General features: G+C 38.4%; 1 protein-coding gene across 4 annotated transcripts in view; it reads right to left on the bottom strand.

Annotated features, from left to right (window-relative positions):
* Positions 1-23,391, bottom strand: part of sema4gb (sema domain, immunoglobulin domain (Ig), transmembrane domain (TM) and short cytoplasmic domain, (semaphorin) 4Gb) — a 42,603-nt gene that overhangs the window by 5,211 nt on the left and 14,001 nt on the right. For 2 of the 4 annotated variants that reach the window (XM_036572629.1, XM_036572630.1), the window contains 9 exons: positions 15,950-16,101; positions 15,804-15,866; positions 13,219-13,317; positions 13,026-13,116; positions 12,435-12,548; positions 9,940-10,094; positions 3,324-3,499; positions 581-719; positions 179-401 (listed from right to left, as the gene is read on the bottom strand). In XM_036572629.1, the coding sequence (XP_036428522.1) occupies positions 179-401; positions 581-719; positions 3,324-3,499; positions 9,940-10,094; positions 12,435-12,548; positions 13,026-13,116; positions 13,219-13,317; positions 15,804-15,866; positions 15,950-16,101 (1,212 nt within the window). Of the gene's footprint in view, positions 1-178; positions 402-580; positions 720-3,323; positions 3,500-9,939; positions 10,095-12,434; positions 12,549-13,025; positions 13,117-13,218; positions 13,318-15,803; positions 15,867-15,949; positions 16,102-21,703; positions 21,970-22,788; positions 22,959-23,391 lie in introns of those variants that run through there. The other 2 variants (XM_036572631.1, XM_036572628.1) reach the window with 2 other exon arrangements.

Genomic DNA, 23,391 nt, shown 5'->3' with positions numbered 1-23,391 from the left:
AATAGCAATGTTTCAAAATAATAACATCCCTATACGTTATTAAAGTTAATAATATTTTTCCTTCTCCTTTAAAGTTTCCCTTTTGGAGCTGGGAGGTTTTGTTCCAGCAGTGGTCAGTATATATTAACCGTGATCTGTACTGCATAAGATGGAGCACGAGTGAAAGGAGCTGAAGCACCTGTTCCAATGAAGAGCATATTATAGCTTTTCCCATCCAAGGCAGTGACTTTATGAACTGCTATTCTGGTGTAGTCCACACTCTTTTTGAACAGTAGGGGTCGCCCTCCTATTGGCTGGATTTCTCTGGCCATTAAAGGGTGTCTCCGGACAAACATCAGTATGTTGTCTGGAAGGTCACGTGACGTATTTATGAGCTGAGCACGGTGCTGATCAGTTATGCACTTGAGAGAAGAGAGTGAAAGAAACAGAAAAAGAGAGATTGTTATGCGAGAACATATATAGGATATAGGAAAGAGCTGAATTAGTATATTTCAAATTTTGTATCTTCATAGGATGAACTGTTCATTGCCTGCTTTAAAGAGATGAAGTGGTGTAGGCCTTAAACACACAGCACACTTACTGAGCCAGGCCGAAGGTCTGGAACCTTCCCGGTGTATTCCCTCCATTTAGAGTCTTGGAGTTCCATGTAGGGCCCATCAAACGCAGCCTGTACATCTTTGAGGGAGTACTGGCAGACTGCAGATGCTTTAACGTTTTTCCTGAGAAAAAGCGAGAGAGATAGAGAGAGAGAGAGAGAGAGAGAGGTGGCACACAGGCAAGCACAGCTTATTAATCATTCTACACTGAATAAACACTTTCAGGTTGTTATCTTGAGTGTAACTGCCACTATCATCGAATTTCAAATTAAGCTGATTCACTGTCAAGTGATTTGCTATAAAAGATGTGTTTGTATATGAAAGGTGTAGGGTGGACTGGAGCCGGACATATAAAAAGTAGCAATCCATTCTCTGTTCTGAGCTCAAGAAATATGATATTATTTTAAGAACACACTTAACATAAATGTTTAAAGAGCCCATATCTCAGAAAAACATAAAACAAGAAAAGTGTGATGTAGTATAAACATTGCTGAAATTCAAAATGTGCTGTTCAGTCCTCATTCCATACAATCCAAATATAGAAACTAAGCTGCAAAAACAGCCCATTTTGAATCTAATTTTTCACAAAAAACAGCCCTTTTTCATATATATATACTTATTCAGCTACAGCAGTTTAGCCCTGTGCATTCACACTGAAGTTATGAGGAGTGTTTCAGCCTGGACTGCTTTTTTGAATGAGGGGCAATACAGGGCAGCCAATCAGAACAGAGATAATTTACATAAGAAAAACAGCCTGCTTAATTCTAAGAGTTAAAGAGAGGTTGGAAAATGTTCATGTTAAAGTGAATTATGGCTGTTTTTGATTCATAAAACTTTACAAACATGAAAAGATGACCTCAGAAAAAAATGCATAAAATAAGGGAAGAATATAGGCCCGATAAATGATATAATTAGTCTATGTATTCCATTTAAAGTTGTTTTCTCACTTATTGAGCCACTGGACATCCCCCCCAGTAACGAGAAAGACAAATACATCAACAACTTCTCATCACATTTTTCACTGTTAGCCTAGGCAGGATTTTACGGATTTCATAACACCTAATATGATAATAAAAGAAAAAATAATAATAGCTGGATGTTCTGTCCTATAATAAACCTGTTGTGGAGTGAAAAGCAGAGATTCAGCCTTTATACCGTTTGAAGGACAATTTAGTGCTATATACACTCACTCTCGTTCTTTTTAACACACACCTACACATCTGCTAACTCCAGTCTTGGCCTTCTGCCCTCCATTCCACTGTCTGCGTCTGTGCGTAGGGAGGTGAGCTGCTGGGAGTAGCTAATGTAAGTCTGTCTCTAAGTCATTTTCCTTAAAGCCTATTCAGTCATAAAACCCCTGACTGGGAATCCAAAAGTCGGTCACATGTTGGCAGATTAATGTTGCTTCTGTTCACATCATTTTAATGAGATAATACTGCATAGTGGAGCAGAGAATATTTATATGCCCTCTGGAATCCAGCCCTAAAAGAAATCATTTCAACAACTATACGGGACATATGTGTAAATAGTTGATATCAGAATTAAATACACAATCTCTCCTACACTCTAATCCAGTAAACATGATAAACTGAATTAAACAAAGCTTATCAACAGCAGAGTCATAAATATCTGCAGTATTTTGTGTCCTGTGTGAAAATGCAATATATTGCAATGTGTTGTTAATAATTTCAGCAATATAAATAGAATATACTGCATTATGTTTTTAACATATTACATTTTTGTATGTGTACCTCTAGTATGTTTATTTGAAAAAACCCATACCTGACATTTTTCTTGTATTTTGTCCACTAATACTGTTAATGTGAGCTTCTTTACAAATACAGGGCCTTTGAAGGGAACCTTGACTGTTACGACATGGGAGCCTCAACATGTTGTACATGCCCAATGCTATTAAATATGTTGTTTCTAATATATATGTTGTTATTAATATAAAATATTATTTATTATTGAACATAGACACAGTTTCTCTCTAGTAGTAATTTTGTTGCAGCATCAAATGGTTGCCCTCTCTTTTGGCCACAAGTGAAGAACAGCAAGCTAATTATCTAATTTAACTCAAATATGTCATTCAGCCTTCCAACTTGAGCCAGAGCATGACATTTTCCAAGAAAAAAAACTTTTGATGGTCATACCAACCATGTTATCATCACTGTGCAACAATGGTGACCTACTAGAAGAGGGATTATGCCAATTCACCATGTTTTTTAATAAATAAAAATAATAAATAATAATATAAATATTTATTGAAAATGTTATTTAAATAATAAATAAATATAACATTTCAGTTTGGTTTATACATCATAATTTAATAGTATACACTCTTAACAGTCCCTATAAGATATGTATAAAACTCTATTCTGATTGACTGCCCTGTATTCAAAAAGCAGTTTGGGGTGAAACAATCTTTATAACTTCAGTGTGAATTGGCAGAGCTAAACTGCTGTAGAGTGAATAGGCAGATGGATGTAAACATATTATGTTTCATGATATCACATAAAAGCTATTAAAAATATTTAGTTCCTTAAATGGCTTAGTTTCCTTAAATGGACAGTGTGGACTGATCAGTAATGGGTACATTTTGAAGCTTAAAGATGTTTTACATACCACATAAAACAAAAAAAGCTTTTTCAATTATATGAGCAATTATGTTTAATTTACTGATTCATGATCAAATGTATTATTTTATAGGTCTAGCATTTTTCTCACCATTCGAGACCAAACACACCCCAGAAGGTGCTGTCGTGCACGCTCGGCCCTTCCAGCACAAACACACTGCGCAGGACATTGAACTGCAGCTCGTACTCAGGAATAGAGCACTTGAGCCGAGCTTTTAAAAAGGATGTCCACTTCCTCTGGAGAGTCCTCTGACCTCCGATGTCACCCTAGAGACAGAATGATCAGAGTGAAAAATACTTACACTTTAGACAATAATTCAGTGTTTTAACTCAACCCAGTAACTTGGTTGCCTCAAATTTTGAGTTCACTCAATATCACATAATGAGTTACCAGAACATAAAACACAGATTACTGTGGACTTTTACTATTAGAGGTTCAATGAACTCAAAATGTAAGACAACCAGGTTACTTATTTTTTTATACTGAGTCAGGAGGAAAAAACCTGTTAAAATATGTTGTGCATGCGCTGCTATGAGTCGCCCTGTAAAGCCTGAGATAGTAATTTAAATAAGAAGTTTCAGCTCGATGTTTAGGCCTCTAATGCAACATCAACATTATACTGATGAAGATATGATGACTGCAGTAGATAATTCACTCACATCCTCTGAAAACACCAAGTTTTGACTGAGTTCTCTTTGAATACTCTTTCAACACGCTCGCAGTCATCAGATTCATCCGCCCAGTGAAGGGGTGTAAAGCACAACTGATGTTACAAAATGTTTTTCCACATGTGGAGTGCAATTCCAAATTCCACCAGATCCCCAAAACTTAGATAGTTTAGCTTTAAGGTCAGTTAAAAATCTTTTTTTTTTTTTGAAGAGCACAAGTTAAATTAATTAAGATGTGGAAAGATCTAACACGATGAAATTATTTATTCAAAGCAAAAAAAGAAAGAGAAAGAGAAAGGCGAACAGAGCAGAAAGAGACAGAGAGAGATATAGAGAGAGATAGAGGGAAGGGAGAGAGGGCGAGAGAGACAGAGAAAATCTGGACTAGCAGGAGATTATATTGCTTAGGCCTGTGACAAACATCCTCTGAAAGCGGGGGTGAGAGTAAATGCGTAGGTTCACACCATGCCTGCGCAAGTAGATTCACTCTAATTACATCTGAGTGTACCAAGCTTAGCAGCTGCAGTGACTGCAGAGTTCCTTAGTATCTCTCTCCTTTTCCTCCACCATCCCTCTCTCAGTCCTGTTTACACTAGCACATTTACAGAAAGACTTTAGCTTCATTCCAGAATTCTTCTGGCACTACAAACTGGTGCTGATAAGGGAATGACTGAATATATGCTGTTCTTGAGGTTTCAGAAATAAACTGTCTAAACTATTTGTGAAGAAATAGAATAGGAGATATAAAATATGCCTTTTGCATTGGCCAAATTTTATGGTCCCCTTCCAATATGTTAAATGCAGCAAATAAACAATAATTATGCATTAAAATTAATGTGTTTTCTGTAGAGGATGTGCACTTACTTTAACTTACAAACCATATCATTTGAGCAGGGGCACCCAAACTTTTGCATATGGCTATATGACTGTACCTGGGCAGAAATACATTAAAGCTGACGTAAAACATATGTTGATAAGCTTACTAATAAAAGCGTGAGCCAGAGTTAAACTGGCTTTTCTTTAGAATATGCTACGCTTTGCATTTGAAAGTAGAAGTATTCCAGGTGAACTTAATGTCAGTCATTACTTATGATTACATAATGTAGATGATACTGCTGCACTCATTTCTGCTGTATTGAATACTGCCTACCACAGTGTGCTCGCATTTCCTACTGGAGATTCCTTCAGGAGTCATCTCTGTGGGCTGCATTAGAAAGTGGGTTGGCTATATTCCTTGAGCAGTCATGAGGGTGTACCATCTGGGCTGCTTTCATAGGACTGAGTCTGCTCTGAGCTTGCTTGAGCTGTCCAATGCTACATAATTCTTCTACCCCCACAGCTGTGAGAAGAAGGAACAGAGCAAAAGCCGTGCTGTCCATTCAAATTTCACACTTATATTGCTCTGCTTTTAGCTTTAGCTCAGCTATAGCCGCTTTTCTCACATCTCCGGCAGGAAACGTTTCCTCGAAAGTAGGATAGTTTCTTGTAAAATGTCTCTCAACATTTGACTTTGTAGAAGGCTGAAGTCAGCTTCTCATTCACCAGCTTTTTGTTTTTCTCAAATTTTACCATTCCACCTTAAATGGTCCCTGAGGCGCCGGAATGTAACTGTTGTACCATTTAAGGCTGAATGAGAACAAGAAGCTAGCGAACGAGCTGATTTCAGCTTCGCAAATTTTTAATGTTTGACAGATTAAACATATCCGGAAACCAGCTAAGTGTTTATAGATGCAAATAAGTCCAATCATCTCCAAATTGTTCTCAAATTATGCTCGTTTTATATCTTTCTCGTTGCCTTTTGGTTAACTACTAGCTAGTCAAGATTGTTTTCTGCATTGCTATGTGACCAGCAGTCTGCACACCAACCTTCAGGGTTAAAGGTTGGTAAATTAGCAGTTTTAGGCTACATAAACCCCAACATGTAAGGCCATTTATTGTTAAAACTGTGTCAGCAGTTTATTTTACTGCAAAGGAGGATTATTTTATTTTTACCTAAAAATTTAATTCTGCTGTGGAGCCGCAACAGGGCAGTAAAAGAGCCGCCGACCAGTGGTGTAGACTGTACTCTTACACTTCTCAACTTCATTGAGCAGACAAGAGTGTCCTTCCTTACTAAGGTGATCTGTCAGTTAACACTTCTGGTAACACTATTTGGATAGACTACTGTAGATTCTTTGCAGATGCTCGTCTTGCATTAAACTATATATCAATTAAATTCACCTTGATCGTCCATTATCCTAACCCTGTCACTAATCCTTACCTTAATCTCCATACAAAACCTAACCTTAACCATAACACTGTTGAGAATCAACCCATTTTCTGTAGATAATCTATAGGGGCTATCTGCATAAAGTAGGGCACACTTTTTTCCATGTTGCTGTAGAAATGGAAGAAACTAAAGGAATGTGACAGTCATGTTCTTTAGCTCATACAGTAGGGGTGCAATTGCTGGTGGTTGTTTCAAATCAAATGCATTAAAGCACCAGTGGTATCAATAAGAAGCCTATGGAACCTAGCTGCAGTTTCTCTTCACTGGCCCTTAAAAATCGTAACATTGTCTCAGTAGAATACTTGGTATTGATCTGAGACGCTCTGCTCTGAGAGTGCAACTACATCCACAGAGTATGCATGAACAGCTACAACTCTATCTCTCCTATTTAGCCTACTATCTCTCTCTCTCTCTCTCTCTCTCTCTCTCTCTCTCTCTCTCTCTCTCGCTCTCATGAATAATGAATGGAGCAACAGACCGGAAAAAAATTGTTACATTAAATTCTATTACAACTTAAGAATGTGTTTTCCTTGGATGATGAGGACGATTTTGTCCTGCATGTATATATGTATATATATGCATATATGTATACATATGTATGCCGAACATTACGTCATCTTTTCATGTATCATAATAGATTACATTAGGGCAGGGTATTCAGTATTCACACTACACTACTTTGTCAGAGTATTTCTTTCTCTCTCTCTCTCTCTCTCTCTCTCTCTCTCTCTCATGAAAAATGAATGGAGCAATGGAACTGAAGAAAATTGGTACATTAAATTCTATTACAAGTTAAATATATATACACCAATCAAGCATAACATTATGACCACCTCCTTGTTTCTATGCTCATTGGCCATTTTATCAGCTCCACTTACTATATAGGTGCACTTTGTAATTCTACAATTACAGACTGGAGTCCATCTGTTTCTCTGCATACTTTGTTAGCCCCCTTTTACCCTGTTCTTCAGCGGTCAGGACCCCCATGGACCCTCATAGAGCAGGTACTATTTGGGTGGTGGATCATTCTCAGCACTGCAGTAACACTGACGTGGTGGTGGTGTGTTAGTGTGTGTTGTGCTGGTACAAGTGGATCAGACATCTGTATAGCAAGGCCTCATTCAAAATGAAGTGAATATTTTGCCTTTTTTATGGAAAAAATACTTCATGCGGCTAGAAAGTAAGAAGTAAAACAACAGCAATTAGAAACAGCACTAGTGATCCATCATTTTGATAACCTGCAGTTCTGTGCCCAGTGGGGAGCTCTTCCAGTACCTTACAGAGTCTGTTCATAATCAATAATATTGAAGGTATACTCAAGTATGACCAATGAAGAATTACAGAGAATAATAAGCATTTTACCTACCAAAAAGTCCTCTTTTTGTCTTAAAACCATGCCTGCCTCTTCTGTGAGGCAAATTACAAGCTAATAGTTTCTGTTTTTCTTGGTTTGGAACAGCTTTCATATGAAGCAATTAACTGAAAGTAAATGAGTGCAGTAATGCTTAAAACATGTATTTCTTCTGGATTTACATCCTCCTACACTGTTAGAAATAAAGGTACTATGTAGGTACATTTTTCGTTCAAGATACAAACAATGTAAATGTACCTTCAAAGGTACAACAGTGGTTTGAAGGTCCAACTGTGCATCTTAAATAGTTTTTTCCCAAGTGAAAAGTATGTATTTGTACCTTTTTATGACCTAACGTTTTAAAACAGAACAATAAAATAAAAAGCCTGGAGACGAGACGAGATGTGTGGAGTCAAGACAACTTAGAAAATATGATTTCAATGGATTATGGCACAATTATATTCCCTGACTAAAGGTACCGTGAGGGTATCACCCCAGTGACAAGGGGGTTACATCCCCAGTGCCAGTTTCAATAGTATGATATTTTATTGTTACTGTGATAAATTACACCACAATATGCTTTTCTGAGTATATCATGTGCATTATGACTTCTTAGAAAACATTATATGTTTTAATTACAATGAGAGCATAGTCAGTCCTGTTTAATTGGATTTAGTACAGACCAGTGTGTGAAAATCTTAGCTTTTTCCACAATTTACTTAAAATCCACAGAGAATGGCTGGCTCAAAAGTAAGTCTCCTGGTGGGTTAAGCACCCTCAATTAAATATTAAGTTTGAGAGGGCAGTTTGAGAGGGCAGTGTAATGGCTCTCTAGAAGCTATGTCCTAAATGAGCTAGCAACAGCCTGCTTGCGAAACGGATCCCATCTGACTCCAGAAGCAGCCTGAGGAAATGCTTTGATGGCTAATCACAGTGTCACTCCACATTCCCTCAACAGAAGACTCAGACCATCATGTGCTGCGTGAGTATGATATTAAATAGAGACAATACATGGAATCATCACGGAGGAGACATCCAGTCATACTCATCTCTACCATTATGTGGTCATGGTTGAATGACTTGCATTAAAACAAACTGAAATGACCAAAAAGCTACCAAAAGGGCTGAATGTAAAGGAAAACATAACAGAGTGGGGATGAATGTATGAAATGGCATGTTAGTTGTTGTGTAAAACTGAGTGCATTATTTCTTTTAGGAAACTTTCAGGTCACCTTCTGCAAATGTAAATTTCATGTTTCTGGGCCTCTAGCGAGAAAAGTCTGGTGCATATGTGCGTGTGCGTGTGTGTGTGCATGCTGTGTGCTGCCATAGTGTGGCCTACTTTGTACAAGAGCTCCTCTGCACTCTTCACTTGCCAAGCCAGCCAGTGAGGGACCTGACCTGCTTCCCCAACATATGAAGTTTAAGCAGCAGAGTGAGTGTAGATGTAGAATAATGGAGATTAATAAAACACAGCCAGTGTAGAGGAGGCTGCTAATTTAAGGGATTTGATAGAGCAAATTCTGGGTATAGTGGAGGGGTGGGTGAGGGAAGCGTGCTAAACGAGATGAGATTAGAGTAGGGGGTGTAATGTGTGTGCTAAGAGACTGGGGGGTGGGGTCTACCCTGCCTGGCAACAGCAGCACACTGCAGAGCCCCCAGGAAGACAGACTGAGATGAGAGCAGTCACACAAAGTGGAGCATCAACTCAACTGGACATGCAAACATATAAGATAATTGAGCACATTCTGGCAATTTTACACAATAAAAAAGCCCGGGAGGTTCACTGTTATCACATATACTCTGAGCTGACTTAACTTAAAATGATAAGTTAAAGTGTCTCCATAATTCTGTTCTTGACATGTTGTTGAAGTCTTTTAGAGTGATTTGATGTGAAACAGTTTATTGTAGAGAAACTTACCAACTTCTTTCTTCACAGTAGTGGTGATAAGAACCAGGGGTTGTAACGTCTGCAGCTCTGTTATATTGCCATCTGATAATGTTGAAATAGTGGTAAATTTGAAAAAAAAAATGGAGAGGGGGTGGGGACTATTTTGCCTTATAACTCCCTGCATGTACCACTCTGCCACAAGTGTTTAACAAAAAATATTTTATATGCTAAAACTTTATCTCAAAACTATTGTAAAGAAATCTGTTAACATTAGGCAACATATCTGTAACCATTTCAAGTAATGACTCCATGTGATAAAGCTTTTAAATACTTCTGGTTCCTTTCAACATCATTGTGAGCAATTGTGCCTCTGCAAGCTTCTCTAGAACACAGTATCATACATCAAACCACTCTGAATGATTTTGTTTACACCTTAACCATCTAATTATGAAAAGAGTAAAAAAAATCCATGGAATTCTACTTTAACTAAACTCAAGCCCAGCTTTAGCATTACTGTCAGGCTTTACCTTACAGACCCTGGTCACTCTGGCCACTCTGGTCTGACTGGAGTAAGGGCTCTGCTCTGGGTTTCTCTCCGTGAAGAAGAAATAAAGTTTGTCATCGTCCCCAATGGAGCTGTTGATGCTCTCTCTCAATAACGCTGAGCCAACAAAGTCCGCCTCTGCAGAAAACACAAAGGACTTAGCTGCCACGCAGAAAATAACAGATGAATTATGTTTTAAAGACATTACTGCATTGGTGGGACACGACCACAGTAACTGTGCACAGTGCTTTTTAACAGCATGTGATTTTCTGTGGAAAAACTGCCCACACCGTGGGAAGAGGACCTTAAAGGAAAAATCCAGCATTTTTCAACGTAATCTCTGTAAGCTGCATGCGTATTGCACGGTCGATTACCATGGGCAATAAAAATGAGGCATTTCCCTGCATTTAGAAAAAAAACAGAAAACTCAAAACATACCTATAATAAGACCCAATGGGCATTGCTTCTATTTGCTTGTAATTGTATGATACAAAAAGATTAGGTTGTAAAACACTGAATTATTCACTGTAAAAAATGAAAAGTCAGCTTAAAGTTATGTCAATTTATTAAACAGCTTTTCCTGTGCTTGCTCAAACTTCATAGTTTAGCTGAAAGTTCTCTCAATCTACATTTTTTAGTACGGCACCTCAGGTTCCCCTCTAGCTGGGGTTCCATCACACAATGCCACCAGGCATTTCCTCCTCTTGGACTCCCAGTTATAGATAGCTGTGGTATTACTGTGGTTTGAGCTCACAGTCTCCTGATGTTGGGGTGAATGCTTATTCAGCTTCACCACTTGGGAGCCCCTGAAATTGCTACATTATAGAAAGGAACATTTCAAGCGTTGTTCAGTTAACAAAAAATTGCTATACTGAAGCAACATTGGGTGTACCAAGTATTCTTCATGGCATGGCTTCCACAAGATGTTGGAAACATACCTTTGAGATTCTGGTTTATGTTGACATAACTGCATCCTACTTTTCCTGCAGATTTTTCAGATGCACTTTCATTTTATGCTGCGAATCTCCCATTCTACTATCTCAAAGGTGTTCTATTGGATTCAGATGACTTTTGCTTTGTGACATTATTATGCTTAAAGTAGCCATTAGAAGATGGTAAACTGTGGCTATGAAGGCATGCACATGGTCAGCAATAATACTCAAAAAGGCTGTGGCATTCAAGCAATGATTGATTGGTATTAATGGGCCACCTGCCCCAGCTAGAAGTGTTATCACAATGCAGGTTGGGTCCATGGATTTGTGCTATTGGCACCAAATTCTGACCCTACCATGTGTGTGCCTCAACAAAAACTGAAATTCATCAGACCAGGGTATGTTTTTCCAGTCTCCAACTGTCCAGTTCTGGTGAGTCTGTGACCACTGCAGCCTCAGCTTTCTGTTCTTGGCTGACAGAAGTGGAACCCGATGCAGCCTTCTGCTGTTGTAGCCCATTCACCTCAAGGTTGACGTGTTGTGCCTTCTGAGATGCTTTTCTGCTCACCACAGTTGTACAGCGTGGTTACCTAAATTACCTAAGTTGCCTTTCTGTCACCTTGAACCAGTCTGGTCATTCTTTGTTGACCTCTCTCATCACCAAGGCGTGTCTGTCTTTAAATTTTAACTAACTCTCCCATGTTTTCATGTCACTGCTGAAACACAGAGTTTTAATCCATAGCTGGAGGCTTATTTAAGCCACATCCTACATTTTGGAGCAGGAAGTGAGACTGTATCCCTGTCCCTGCTGGCCACATGGTGAGCAGTTAGATCTTATTGTTTTTAAAAAAATGTGTCCCAAAGTCTGAAAATCAGTGCAGAACCATGAATACCGTCACTACCAAAACACATTTTCTGCACTGAAGTAAACTTTTTTGTGTTTTAACAAAAAATGTTATGATTTTAGGTGTGTACATCTGTTCAAAGCTGTGTTTGCCTGTCATGTACTGTCTAGCAGTTTTGAGTCATGCTCAGCTAAAGTTAAATTTAAAAATTAGCTAAAATTATTATTTCAGAAAAAGTCACTCCTGAAACATTTGGAAAAGTTTCAGAGGCATTATTACTGTGTTGATAGTGACAAAATGAATGTTCAATCAATTGTTTTAATAAAATAAACATAATTGAAGCACAGGGTCACTCAAAGCAAAAGCATTTTAGTCTAAAATGCAAGTCAGTTAAAAATTCAAACGTGTTTTCAGCTCTGACTTTGAACCAATTCAGTAGAATGATCCATATAAATATAACTGAGATGCAAGTCTAAAAAATGTGAATAAGGAGAACATTTGACTGAACTAAGAAGTTTGAGTTGGGTAGGTAGTGTTCTCGAGTTAACTCAAAAAAGCTCTGTAATAGGTTGAGTATTTTAAAGTGAGCTGACTTGAGTGATATTCAGTCTTTTTCTGGATTAAACATCTCTTAGTATATTGATTGAAGGTAGAAAATGCCCCTAAACATTTTGACACCATATAGTGGAGTATGAATTTACCTAGAAGCCATCTTGTCGGAGCCTCCTCTGTCCGCAGGTTGGGGAAGGGGAAGTTACGGCGAATGTCAGGGGTGCTGCGGAACTCATACTGAGAGGCAGAGTACATCTCACCATCTGAGAATAAGAACAAAACACCTCAATGTATTCATTTGACAGTCCTCCACACATTTCACACATGCATTGTCTCTTTAGATTATGCATCAGAGAAGCAAAAATGTGAGGTAGGCAGCTGTTTATGTAAGATTTGGACTGTGAGAAAGAATGCTTTGATTTGCACATTAGCAATTCAAATCATTTCCTTTAGTGAAAACTTAAGTTAAAGTGGGTAATTGTAGATTGATTGCTCTGCCCTGTTACATGTCATTGTAACGCTTTATTGATTGGTTGAGTCTCTGCTGGGAAAAAAAGAGAGAAAAACTAAATGAAAAGAGTGGGCTGTAGTTAACAGCGTTTGGATAAAATAAAAAAGTATTAAAAACTCATGTCCTTGAGTTTCATTCACCCACGCACTCTCCACCCACACTCTCATGGAAACACTGTATTTCCATTGATGTTCTGGCATTCTGTAATCCAGCCTTAGTGTGTTCTTACCTACAATGAGACCAGTGTAGCCCTTTGCTGGGTCATAGGGACACTTCTCTTTGCCCTCCTCAAAGCGCACAAAGCTGAAGCGCTCCACATCCTGCCACACAGCATACAGCACAAATCAGAAATCATCTATTGTTATAAACGTTTTACTAAGTTTGTCTTAACTCAGCACACTATAACGAACTTAAAGTCTCACTATGTATGCGCAGCGAGGTCGGAAGGCATGGGTCCCACAGGTATAGAGATGAGTCTCGTTATATCGATCGAGGAACCGGACGTAATTGTAGCATTCTGTCTGTGGCAGAACAACCGAGAAATGATTACTTCACTGATAAAGAATCTTATAGAAATAAAGCCATAGCCAGAAAGATTTACATTATATGGCCAAAAGTATGTAGACAGCTGACCATCGTACCTGTATGAGCTTGTTGGACATCTTATTCCAAACCCATGGGCATTAATATGGAGCTGGCTCCACCTTTGCAGCTATAACAGTCTGTACTCTTTTAGGAAGCTTTTTTTCAGTTTGGAGTGTGTCTGTTTGTTTCCCATTCAGTCGAAAGAGCATTTCTGAGGTCATACACTGATGTTGAACGAGGCCTGGTTCGCAATTGACATTCATCCCAAAGGTGTTCAGTGGGGTTGAGGTCAGGGCTCTGTGTAGGCCACTGGACTTCCTCCACATCAAATTGACCAAGCTATGTCTTTGTAGACCTTGCTTTGTGCACAGGGGCACAGACAGTCGTGCTGGAACAAGAAAGGGCCTTCCCCAAAGTTGTCACAAAGCTGGAAGCATATGATTGTCTAAAATGTCTTTGTATGATGTAGCATTCGCATCATCCTTCACTAAGGGGCCGAACCCTAACCCTGCAAAATAGCCCCAGACTATTAATCCTCCTCCACCAAACTTTACTGTCAGCACAATGCATTCTGGTAGGTAGAGTTGGCAACCATCAGACTGCCAAATAGTGAAGCGTGATTCATCACTCCAGAGAACTTGTTTCCACTGCTCCAGAGTCCAGTGAAGGCATGCTTTACACCACTTCAGCCAATGCTTGACATTGCACATAGTGATCTTAGGTTTGTATGCAGCTGCTCAGCCATGAAAACCCATTTCATGAAGCTTCCAACATACATTTCTATTGCTGATGTTGCTTCCAGAGGTAGTTTGGAAGTGTGGCAAGTCATGCAACAGAAGATTTTTTGTGTGCTTCAGCACTCAACGGCCCCACTTTGTGAGTTTGCACGGTCTATCGCTTAGTGGCTGAGCTGTTGTTGCTCTTAGATGCCTTCATTTGACAATAATAGTACTTACAGTTGACCAGGGTAGATATAGCAGTGCGGACATTTCATGAACTGACTAGTGGGAAGGTGGTATCTCATGGCAGTGCCATGTTTATAGCTGTTTCATTGTTGTAGAACTCTTCACATGTCTATGGAGACTGCATGGCTATGTGATTCATTTGATACACGTGTTAACAATGGGTGTGGCTAAACATTTGAACTAATTAATAATTAGGATGACACATACTTTTGGCCACATAGTGTAACAGATACAGAAGTAAGATTGTGTAAACATTTCATGACAGAAGTGGAGGCATTTTAACCCCTTACCAATGGTGCTTGAATTGACATGAGTAAAAGCAGTGAAGTGTTTGCACAAGAATAAAATCATATCAATCCAATTCTTGCCAGTATCTGCAAACCTAAAGATAGCAATTGTGTTGAGGCAACATTTTTTCTGAGGGAACATATTTTCGTGCATAACCACTTGACACAACTGAATCATGAACCACATTCCTTCTCCTATAAAGTTACCATTCTGGAGAAAGTTTTGTTATAATTGTGATAAATCTAGACCTCAGACAAAGGATCTCTGTCAAAATCTCAATGTACTAGGTCAAAGGAGCAAGATTTTATGTGACTGGAATAATGTGTACATAAAACTTTAAGCCTTGAGCCACAGTAAAGGCCTATTCTGACATCACTAAAAGGAAAAGCCACCTTGGACCAAGCTTTGACTATGTTTATGGAAGCACTCAAAAACTTAAGAAGTTTATGCCCTACATTTTTATTGTGTTTTATATTTCCCAGAGGTCTGTTTTTGACAATTGTTTCATTTTATGTACCCAAAGCTCATCATTCCTCATTTTTGTACAGAACCATTTTCCAACCCCTCTTCATCCCTTAGAATTAAACAGCTTGTTTTTGTTAGTGTGCCTTTCAGTTTTCTATATGTGTAAATGAGCTCTGTTCTGACTGGCTGCTGTGTGCTGCTCCTCATTCTAAAAGTAGTCTAGGCTGAAACACTCCTTAGTAATTCTCCACAAATGGGCAGAACTAAACTGCTAAAGGCTGACATCGGAAACAGAATGGCAAGGAACATTTTGTATGGACTGGGGAATGTTTATGTACTACATCAAACTCTTTTATTTATCGTAACATATATAAGGCCTGAAAGGCCTTTTTAGTCTAGTATTAAGCTAAAACTGGGCCTGAAAAACTGGCCCAATATGTTTGGATTTGGTGAAAATTCCATAGTTCTGAGATGAGAATTTAACATAAGGCCTAATATTTGTGGGGTGACTATTCTACAATCACTTGTCATATGATCTTACATCAACAGTCAACAGTTAGAAAGAAGTGAAAGAGTAGTGAGCACCTAAGACCCAAACTGTGTTGCCTCAGGTACAGCTGATATTTAAAAAGATCCTAATTGAGGAGAATCTCCAGAGTAAGACATTCAATCCAGGTCAGCTCCACATGAGGACAAGGTTATACCTGATTGTCTCTTGCTTTGCTTAAGCACTGTCTCTTCTGATCTGCAGATGCAGCCCAATCAATCTGTTATAAAGACAGAAACAACAAGTATAAAAGCAAAGCAGTTGAAAAGAGTGTCAAATAGAATGGACGCTGATGGCACTTACAGAAGAGTTGTTGCGTATAGTGGAGATGTTAGCTGAGTTCAGAGCATACAGGGCCTCTCTGGCTGCCACATACAGCATTCCAGCTCCATCCTCCAGCAGCAGAGAGCTGTAGTTTACAGCCAAACCCTGGAAACGGTTACATCCCAGAAGCCCTGCAAACAGCCAGAGACCCAGTTAGAAAACAAGGACAAACATGGCCAAATGGTGTCACCAACACAACGGCATACTTGCATCCAATTTTTCTATAGTCAGAACTCAAGGGAGAGTTTCTCAGAGATGAATGAAAAGACTGCAGTCTGTGCCACAGCTGATCAAACAATGAAATCAACGAATCAATGAAAGAGGATGAAATGGATTCTCCAAAGGCTAAAAAAGCTGGGCAGTGCTCCAAAAGCATAACCAGAAGACAGAAAAGGAGAGATAATGCAGAGGGAGGAGGAGAAGGCTAATCTGCATTAAGCTGACTCATGCTCATCTTTAAATCTTTTTGCCACTTTCTCCCTTTATCTCTCCATCCCACACTCATTACTGCCTGCGGCACTGAGCCACAGCTGAAACAGAAGACAGAACAATAACATAAACATAGCACTAAGATGAAATACTTCAATTGCATACTGTTAAAATGCATTTAGTTAAAATAAGGTCATTATTGGTCACTAAAGCTGTAGGACTAACAGTGAAAGCAAAAGTAGTGACGCTCTATAAATCTTTTAAGTTAAATTTAGAGCTGTCATGGTCACTCGATTAAACTTTATGACCTGATTTAAAAAAATACTGGTTAAAATTGACTTTCTCAGTGAATCAGCAATGACTAGTGGGCTGTCTGCATGATGATAATGCATACTTTAAATCCTTCTTACAGAAAGAAATAGAGTCTAATGGGCACATACATGTGTTTATTATTCTCATCATGATGGTGTTTTGTGTTCAGGTTTACCAGTTCAGCCTACAGGCAAGAATGCTTTTAGTTGGTGAATATCAGCCCCCAGATAGTTTCTGAGTAGAATGGCAAACATACATGAAGCCATTTGAGTCCTCAGAAATGGGTGACTCTTGTCTGTTATGAGTTATTTGCTCATCGTATGAAACAATGTACTTAAAATCACAGAGTTTCAATTGAAACTAATACACTGCACAAGGTATTTGCAGCAAAGTACAGGGATGATGGAGTTTATTCAATTTTCAGTAAACATTACATGACGTGTTGTGGTATCAGCGCAGACAAGGTGTGACCAGGAATCATGTTCAAACCAGGAACAACGTTTATTAAAGCCTTCTTGCACTTGGAAAGATAAATACGCAAATTAGGGTAAATGAGGATCAACGGTAAGTCCCATCGTGCCACAATATAATAGAAAGAAACTAGTTAACAGAACTCATCCTACTCAAGTAAACATGACTGTGCATAATAAAGAATACGCAGAAGATGTTGGCGATTACCAGACTTTAAATTACAGAGTAAAGTTACCTGAAAAAAATCCACAACTTTATTGATTAAAGCGATGTTATTTGGGGTATTTAAATGAGATGTTCCTTAAGTTGACCTAACCAATTCAAATGTAAGCAGAACTCAGAAAACTATTTAAAACGATTAGGCTGTTTGCAGCAGTAGTGTAGATCACTGAAAATTAAAAAGTAACTTTTACTATGAACTTAACTATCAACCGAACTATGGAGTTATGTAAACCTCATTTTTTTGGAGGCAATAAGTGCCTGATTTTCATAGGTACAGTTAACTGATTTAATGTTTGTGTGTGCGTGCGTGTATGTGTTTCCTATATATTAGTGAATAGATAGCAAGCATATATTGATCTGCTGGCTTGATCAAGTCACCACCGCTGGTCCACCTTCAGACCACCCAGATTATTATCCTGAACACAAGGTCTAGCTAGTTTTTATCTCTTCAAACAGATTTTAAATGCACACAGAATTTTATTTTGGAAAATAATCCAAGACAAATATTACAAACAACTGAGAGAAGAAAAACATTAATGACTAGGCCTAATATATGTCAAAAATGTCATTGCTGACACTGTGATAAATTGACATTATGTACAAAACTAATTTACAAAGAATAATGAAGGAATGAAATGAAGAAAAATTAAGTAAATTGGACTGTGAGTGCAAAATGAGCACTGAAAAGTGGCATTTTGTCTAACACTGTGCTTAACCACTGGTGGTCTGCCTGTAAAACGCTGAACAAAAAGCCATCAGCAGGCCAGCAGTGGCCTGCCATCATCTTGCTATCTGGGTATTCAGTCATATATAATCTCTGAAAGTTTATGCGTGGTTGGTTGTTATTGTTATTTTTTGTTTGTTTGTTTGGCCTTTTTGTAAAAGATTACCCAATTAACTGTTGAAATAATCAGAAGATGCTTTGATTACTAATATAATCAATAGTGACAGCCCTACTTCTGAATTCAGAGTGCCACTCATTCAACATGTACATTGTTAATCAGCATTATAAACAGATGGACAATGCATGTTTAAAAGAGCAGTAGGACAGATAACACTTGAAATGTGTAAAGATTTGGACCTTACAGTCTATTTCTGTGCTCTTCATGAATCCTTTACCAGTCTCAGCTCTTTAAACACTCTTTTACTATCTCTAGGAAAGAAAGCAGCTTGCTGAGTCTCTAGAGGCATGTTCTTTAAAATATTCATATAGCATGGGTCACTTCAGACAGTCTGTTTCCTTAAATTAAGAATGCACATTGAATTCGAGCTGACTGCAACACACATACACACACATACATACACAGACACACACTTGGGTGTGCGCTGCATGCACAAATAACACTCCACCCTGCGCACACTGAGATTTCCTCCCCCACATTGTGAGAGGGGTGACCATTCTGATGAGAGCTGGCATTACTAGGCCACATATCAAACATGGTGCCCCTCAAAATGCCCTACGACTGCCCCATTCTTTCCATCTCCATCAACACCCCTCCCCCACACACGGACCCCCTACTTCAACCAAAAACCAAAAGCCCTCAACCTTCTCCACAGGCACATCACGCACCCTGCATTACAGGGAAAACAATAACAAAAAAGTGGTTTTAGGCAGCTTTATTTTGTGTAATCTGCTGCAATGGTTGTATGATTGTTAGCATAAAGTGAAATAAAAAAAATAATTGACTTGAGCAATGTGAAAAACAGATAAGGCTTTTGTTCAATTTTAGGGAAATGAGAAAAGCTTTATATCACTCACTGCTAATCAGAGGTGTTACGATATGTGAACAAACCCATTTAATCCCACCAGTCACGACTGTGACTGAAATGCTGTTTTGAGTTTGTAAAGCTCTAAAAGAGCTTTTACTATGTTTTCTACTAAATGATAAACTATACGTTAAAGAATATGTTGATTTCATATGAACATTGTTACGTGGATGGTGCAGCTGGTCGCTTGACCAGAGTCATTTGCTTCAAGCATACACCTCAGAAACATGATGGAAGGAAGTAAATACAACATACAGCTTCAGCTAGCATATATGGTGCATTACATTTTTAAAGGTTCTATTATTGATAGCAAGATTGCACTGAACGGTCACAATCATGGTCCGTAGAAAAGTGGCTCACCTTTGTTGCTCATGATCCTCACTATCAGCTCTTTTCTTTCATACAACTTGTCAATGAGGTTTTGCACATGCTGCAACGTGATGACCCAATAGAGACTGCATGAATAATTTGCATCGTTATAAAATCAGCTGCTTCAGTTTACATGCTTCACTGTTTATCTATTCATTTACTTTTTATTTTAATTCTGAATTATTTTATTGTGGATTAAATGGGTTAATATTCTTTTTTTTCAATTCAGGGACTGTGAGACACACTGTGTATGAAATACAGTTAGACTTTATGCTTTATAAATATTTGAGATATCAGACATCCTGACATAAATTGGAATGGTTTCTACTAGTGGATAAGTAGACAGATATTTTATCATTATCATGATAAACTATTTCACAATATGCTCTCTGAGCATATTGTGGATATCATCAGTACTTAAATAACACAAACTAACAATGTTTCATTACAAAGTGAGCATAACTAGGCCTGTTTCATTAAATTTAGTGCAGTGCATTTTGTAAAATATGTATATCAAATTATTGTAGTTGTAGGTTTATTATTAGTAGTAGTATTTTTATATATGGCACTTCAGGTCCTACATGTCTGTTCCAACTTTAAATCTCAGAAAAACTAAATACTGTGATGTATATCATGTATCATGATACAATATTTTTGTCATGTCACCCACCCAGGTATTTACAATTCCTAAAAAAGTCAACTACAAAAATAAGATGAAAAATCTGTGCCACAACTGAAACTTTGTGCTTTTAATTCATTTGTCTTGTATGAAAAATTACTTGTTTGTGTTAATTACGCTTTCACCAGATGCTGTGATCTAGTTTTGCCTATTGAACATGGTCCAAAAACATAATAGCTGAATGCTGGCATTTCTTTTTCTCCTGTACCTTGAAAATGCATGATATCAAAAACCACAATACATATAATCTCGTACCTTTTTAACCCAATGATCCTCAAAATCCATAGTCCATTTCCCACCTGCCAGCTAGGTCTCCCCAACCACATAAAGCTACCAAGCTGTGAGGATGAGTGCTAGTGCATGTGCCCCCTAAGAAAAATGAAGCTCCACTGCATCTTCTCAAACTGCCGCTAATGCAACGTGATTGCACAGCTCAGCATGCTTGGAGGAGAATTCTGTTTCATGAGCTAACTGACACCCGTGTTGGTTAGCACTGTGCTGAGTGATGGAGGGAGAGGGAGGGCCATCCTACCCACCCATAGAGCGAGACTGAACACTTGAAATACAATAATAATAGTATGAAATAACATAAATAAAATGAACTCTGGGCATATAAGGAGACATCTTGGTATATCTGTGAAGTATAAACTTAAAAGAGTCATTTGATCCCCACTGTGATCCCTATTTAGCTCATGTACTCTGCTCATCCTCTTCACATGCTGTTAGCCAATCAAGCTGAGCTGTGTCAAATCTAAGAGAATCTCTGCGGTGGACCAAAAAAGGTCAGAACAGACCTGAGGGGTGAGTGAGTGTGTGTAAAGAGACGGGACACAAGTCATGCTGTTGGGCATACACCCACACACACACACACACACACACACACACACACAAACAACCCTGCTCCCCACAGCAGCATGATCCAAGGAGACTCTTCAAAGGTCTAAAAAAGATTCAAGACCTCTGGCCAAATGACGGCAACCAGCTTTTTTTCTTTTTTTCGCATAATATAACATGATATAAATACAAATGAGAGGGCCTCTGACATAACACTGCGCAGAGATGATTACGCTGGGGGATGATGCAGGGAGCACTTGTCCCAGGGCAGTCGCGTGGAGTGTCCTTGGACCCACATGCCAGAGCAGTGTTACACACACACAGGCCCAAACTGTACTCTCCTCAAACACGCAGCTGAATTTACGGGAAAAAGGAAGGACCAGGCTGCAGAAGTATTTAACCATTTTGAAACTGGCAAATAGAGCAAAGCCAGTTATGGAAATCCTTACCTCCATTCATGAACTTTCATACAGTACTGTGCCAAAGTCAGAGACCACCCTTTTGTTTATTCAGCTTTCACAACAGCTGTTAAGTACTAGCTAGTTTTAGAAAAAAGCAGGAAACATTTCACAGAAAATTACACAGAAGCCTCCAGCTCTAAGTATGATATCAAATCCATAAGTATTTAATTTGTTAGCTCTGTTGTGCACCTTACTGTCACTGTCCCTTCCATCCTTCAACCCAGTGAGTTACAGCTGAGTCCTCCCAACAGAAGCTGTTCCCAAAAGTGTCAATGACATTATGTTATGCTTAAAAGAGACCGGAAGAGGAAAGTCAAAGAAACAAAAATCAAGCTACACTCCTGCTTCAGATCTAACATAAAAAATCCACAGGTGTTTCTGTCCATCCTTCCACTGTGAGAAGATAACTCAACACTATGAGTCTGAACGCATGTGTTGCTGCCAAGAAGCCGTTACTGAGAAAAAGAAATTGACAAAGAAGATGACATTAGAACATGGGAACTGGACTGAGATGTGCAGTAAGGTGTTATGGACTGATGACTCTAAATATGTATGTGGGATCACTTTAGTCATGAGAATCAGAAAATGCAACAAACTGAACAAATAAAACAAACATTGTTCAATATATTTATATATATTATATATTAATATATTTAATATTTTAGACTATAAATATATTAAATCCATGTTTTCTGCTTCTGTTCCTGTTGCTGAAAAATGAATTAGTTGTTGTTAATGGCTGCTTTGACTGAACGATTTAATAAATAAATGGGGTTGTCTTTGCCACAATTAGCATGTGGCTTCTTATATTTTGCTCTTGTTCTTTCTTTGTACTTTACTTTGTTTCTTAATCGTAGCCCATTAGCACAGAGTAATTCTGTTGAAAGTGCAAATTCTAAACTTTCAATTGATGCCACATTTCTGTTTATAAGTAGAAGAAGAAATATTTTACTATAATATGAATTTGATGAAAAGCTTTTGTGAGTACAGTCATGTTTCGTATTTAAAAAATACTTTTTGACAGATTTTTGTCTGGTTGATGTTGAAATTACACAAACAGAAACAGTGCAGGCTTGAAGCTGTTGACATAAAATGAATGTACATGAAATTCATTATGTAACTAAATATGTTATCATCATGTAATTGCATTTAAATCATTATGTAATGTAAATTAAATCTAAAATAGAAAAGCAAAACAACATGAATAAATCTAGACATCAAGGGTTTAAAAGAGCAATGTGCAGGACCTTTACACATAAATGGTTATTACTGACCTTCATAGCAAATGGACACAGTAACCAGACCATAATTTGCAAACACACAAAGGTTAGCTTGCATTATAAGTAACACTGGCATATTCTGGAAGCAAAATACAGCTCCATCAACTCTGCAGACCACCCACACCAGAGACATACTGAACACCACACTGTACTAAAAATGCACAGACAGTCAACACAGCTATCAAGACCTCTAGTCATTTTTTTGTGTGTGCCTCTGTGTGTGTGTGCAAGCATGTGTACTAGTTACTGCTGAATGTTGACTCAAGCATTCAGGCTTCACCATGACCCTTGCTCCAACAGGGTGGAATGGAAAATGTGCTCAAAAGGAGAATAAGCCTTTGTGACCACATATGAGTGTATGCATCTCCAGTTCACACACTCAAATGTGACTGAAAGATGTATCCAATAGTCAATGGTTGAACTGTAAAAAAGCATAGGTTTATGGTGGGTCCAAACAATGGGGTGGGGCAGGGGTGCTTCCAAATAGCCACCGCCACTTGGTGTTTAAATCTCAAATTTGGATGTAAAGTACTGTAAAAAGTCAGAAACCACCTCCAATGTATTTCAATTCCATTTCAAACAACCATTAAGTACAAT

Source organism: Colossoma macropomum, unplaced genomic scaffold, assembly GCF_904425465.1.
Source record: "Colossoma macropomum unplaced genomic scaffold, Colossoma_macropomum, whole genome shotgun sequence".
NCBI lineage: Eukaryota > Metazoa > Chordata > Actinopteri > Characiformes > Serrasalmidae > Colossoma > Colossoma macropomum.
The sequence above is the reverse complement of the archived record's forward strand: the minus strand, read 5'-3'. Positions and strand labels throughout refer to the sequence as shown.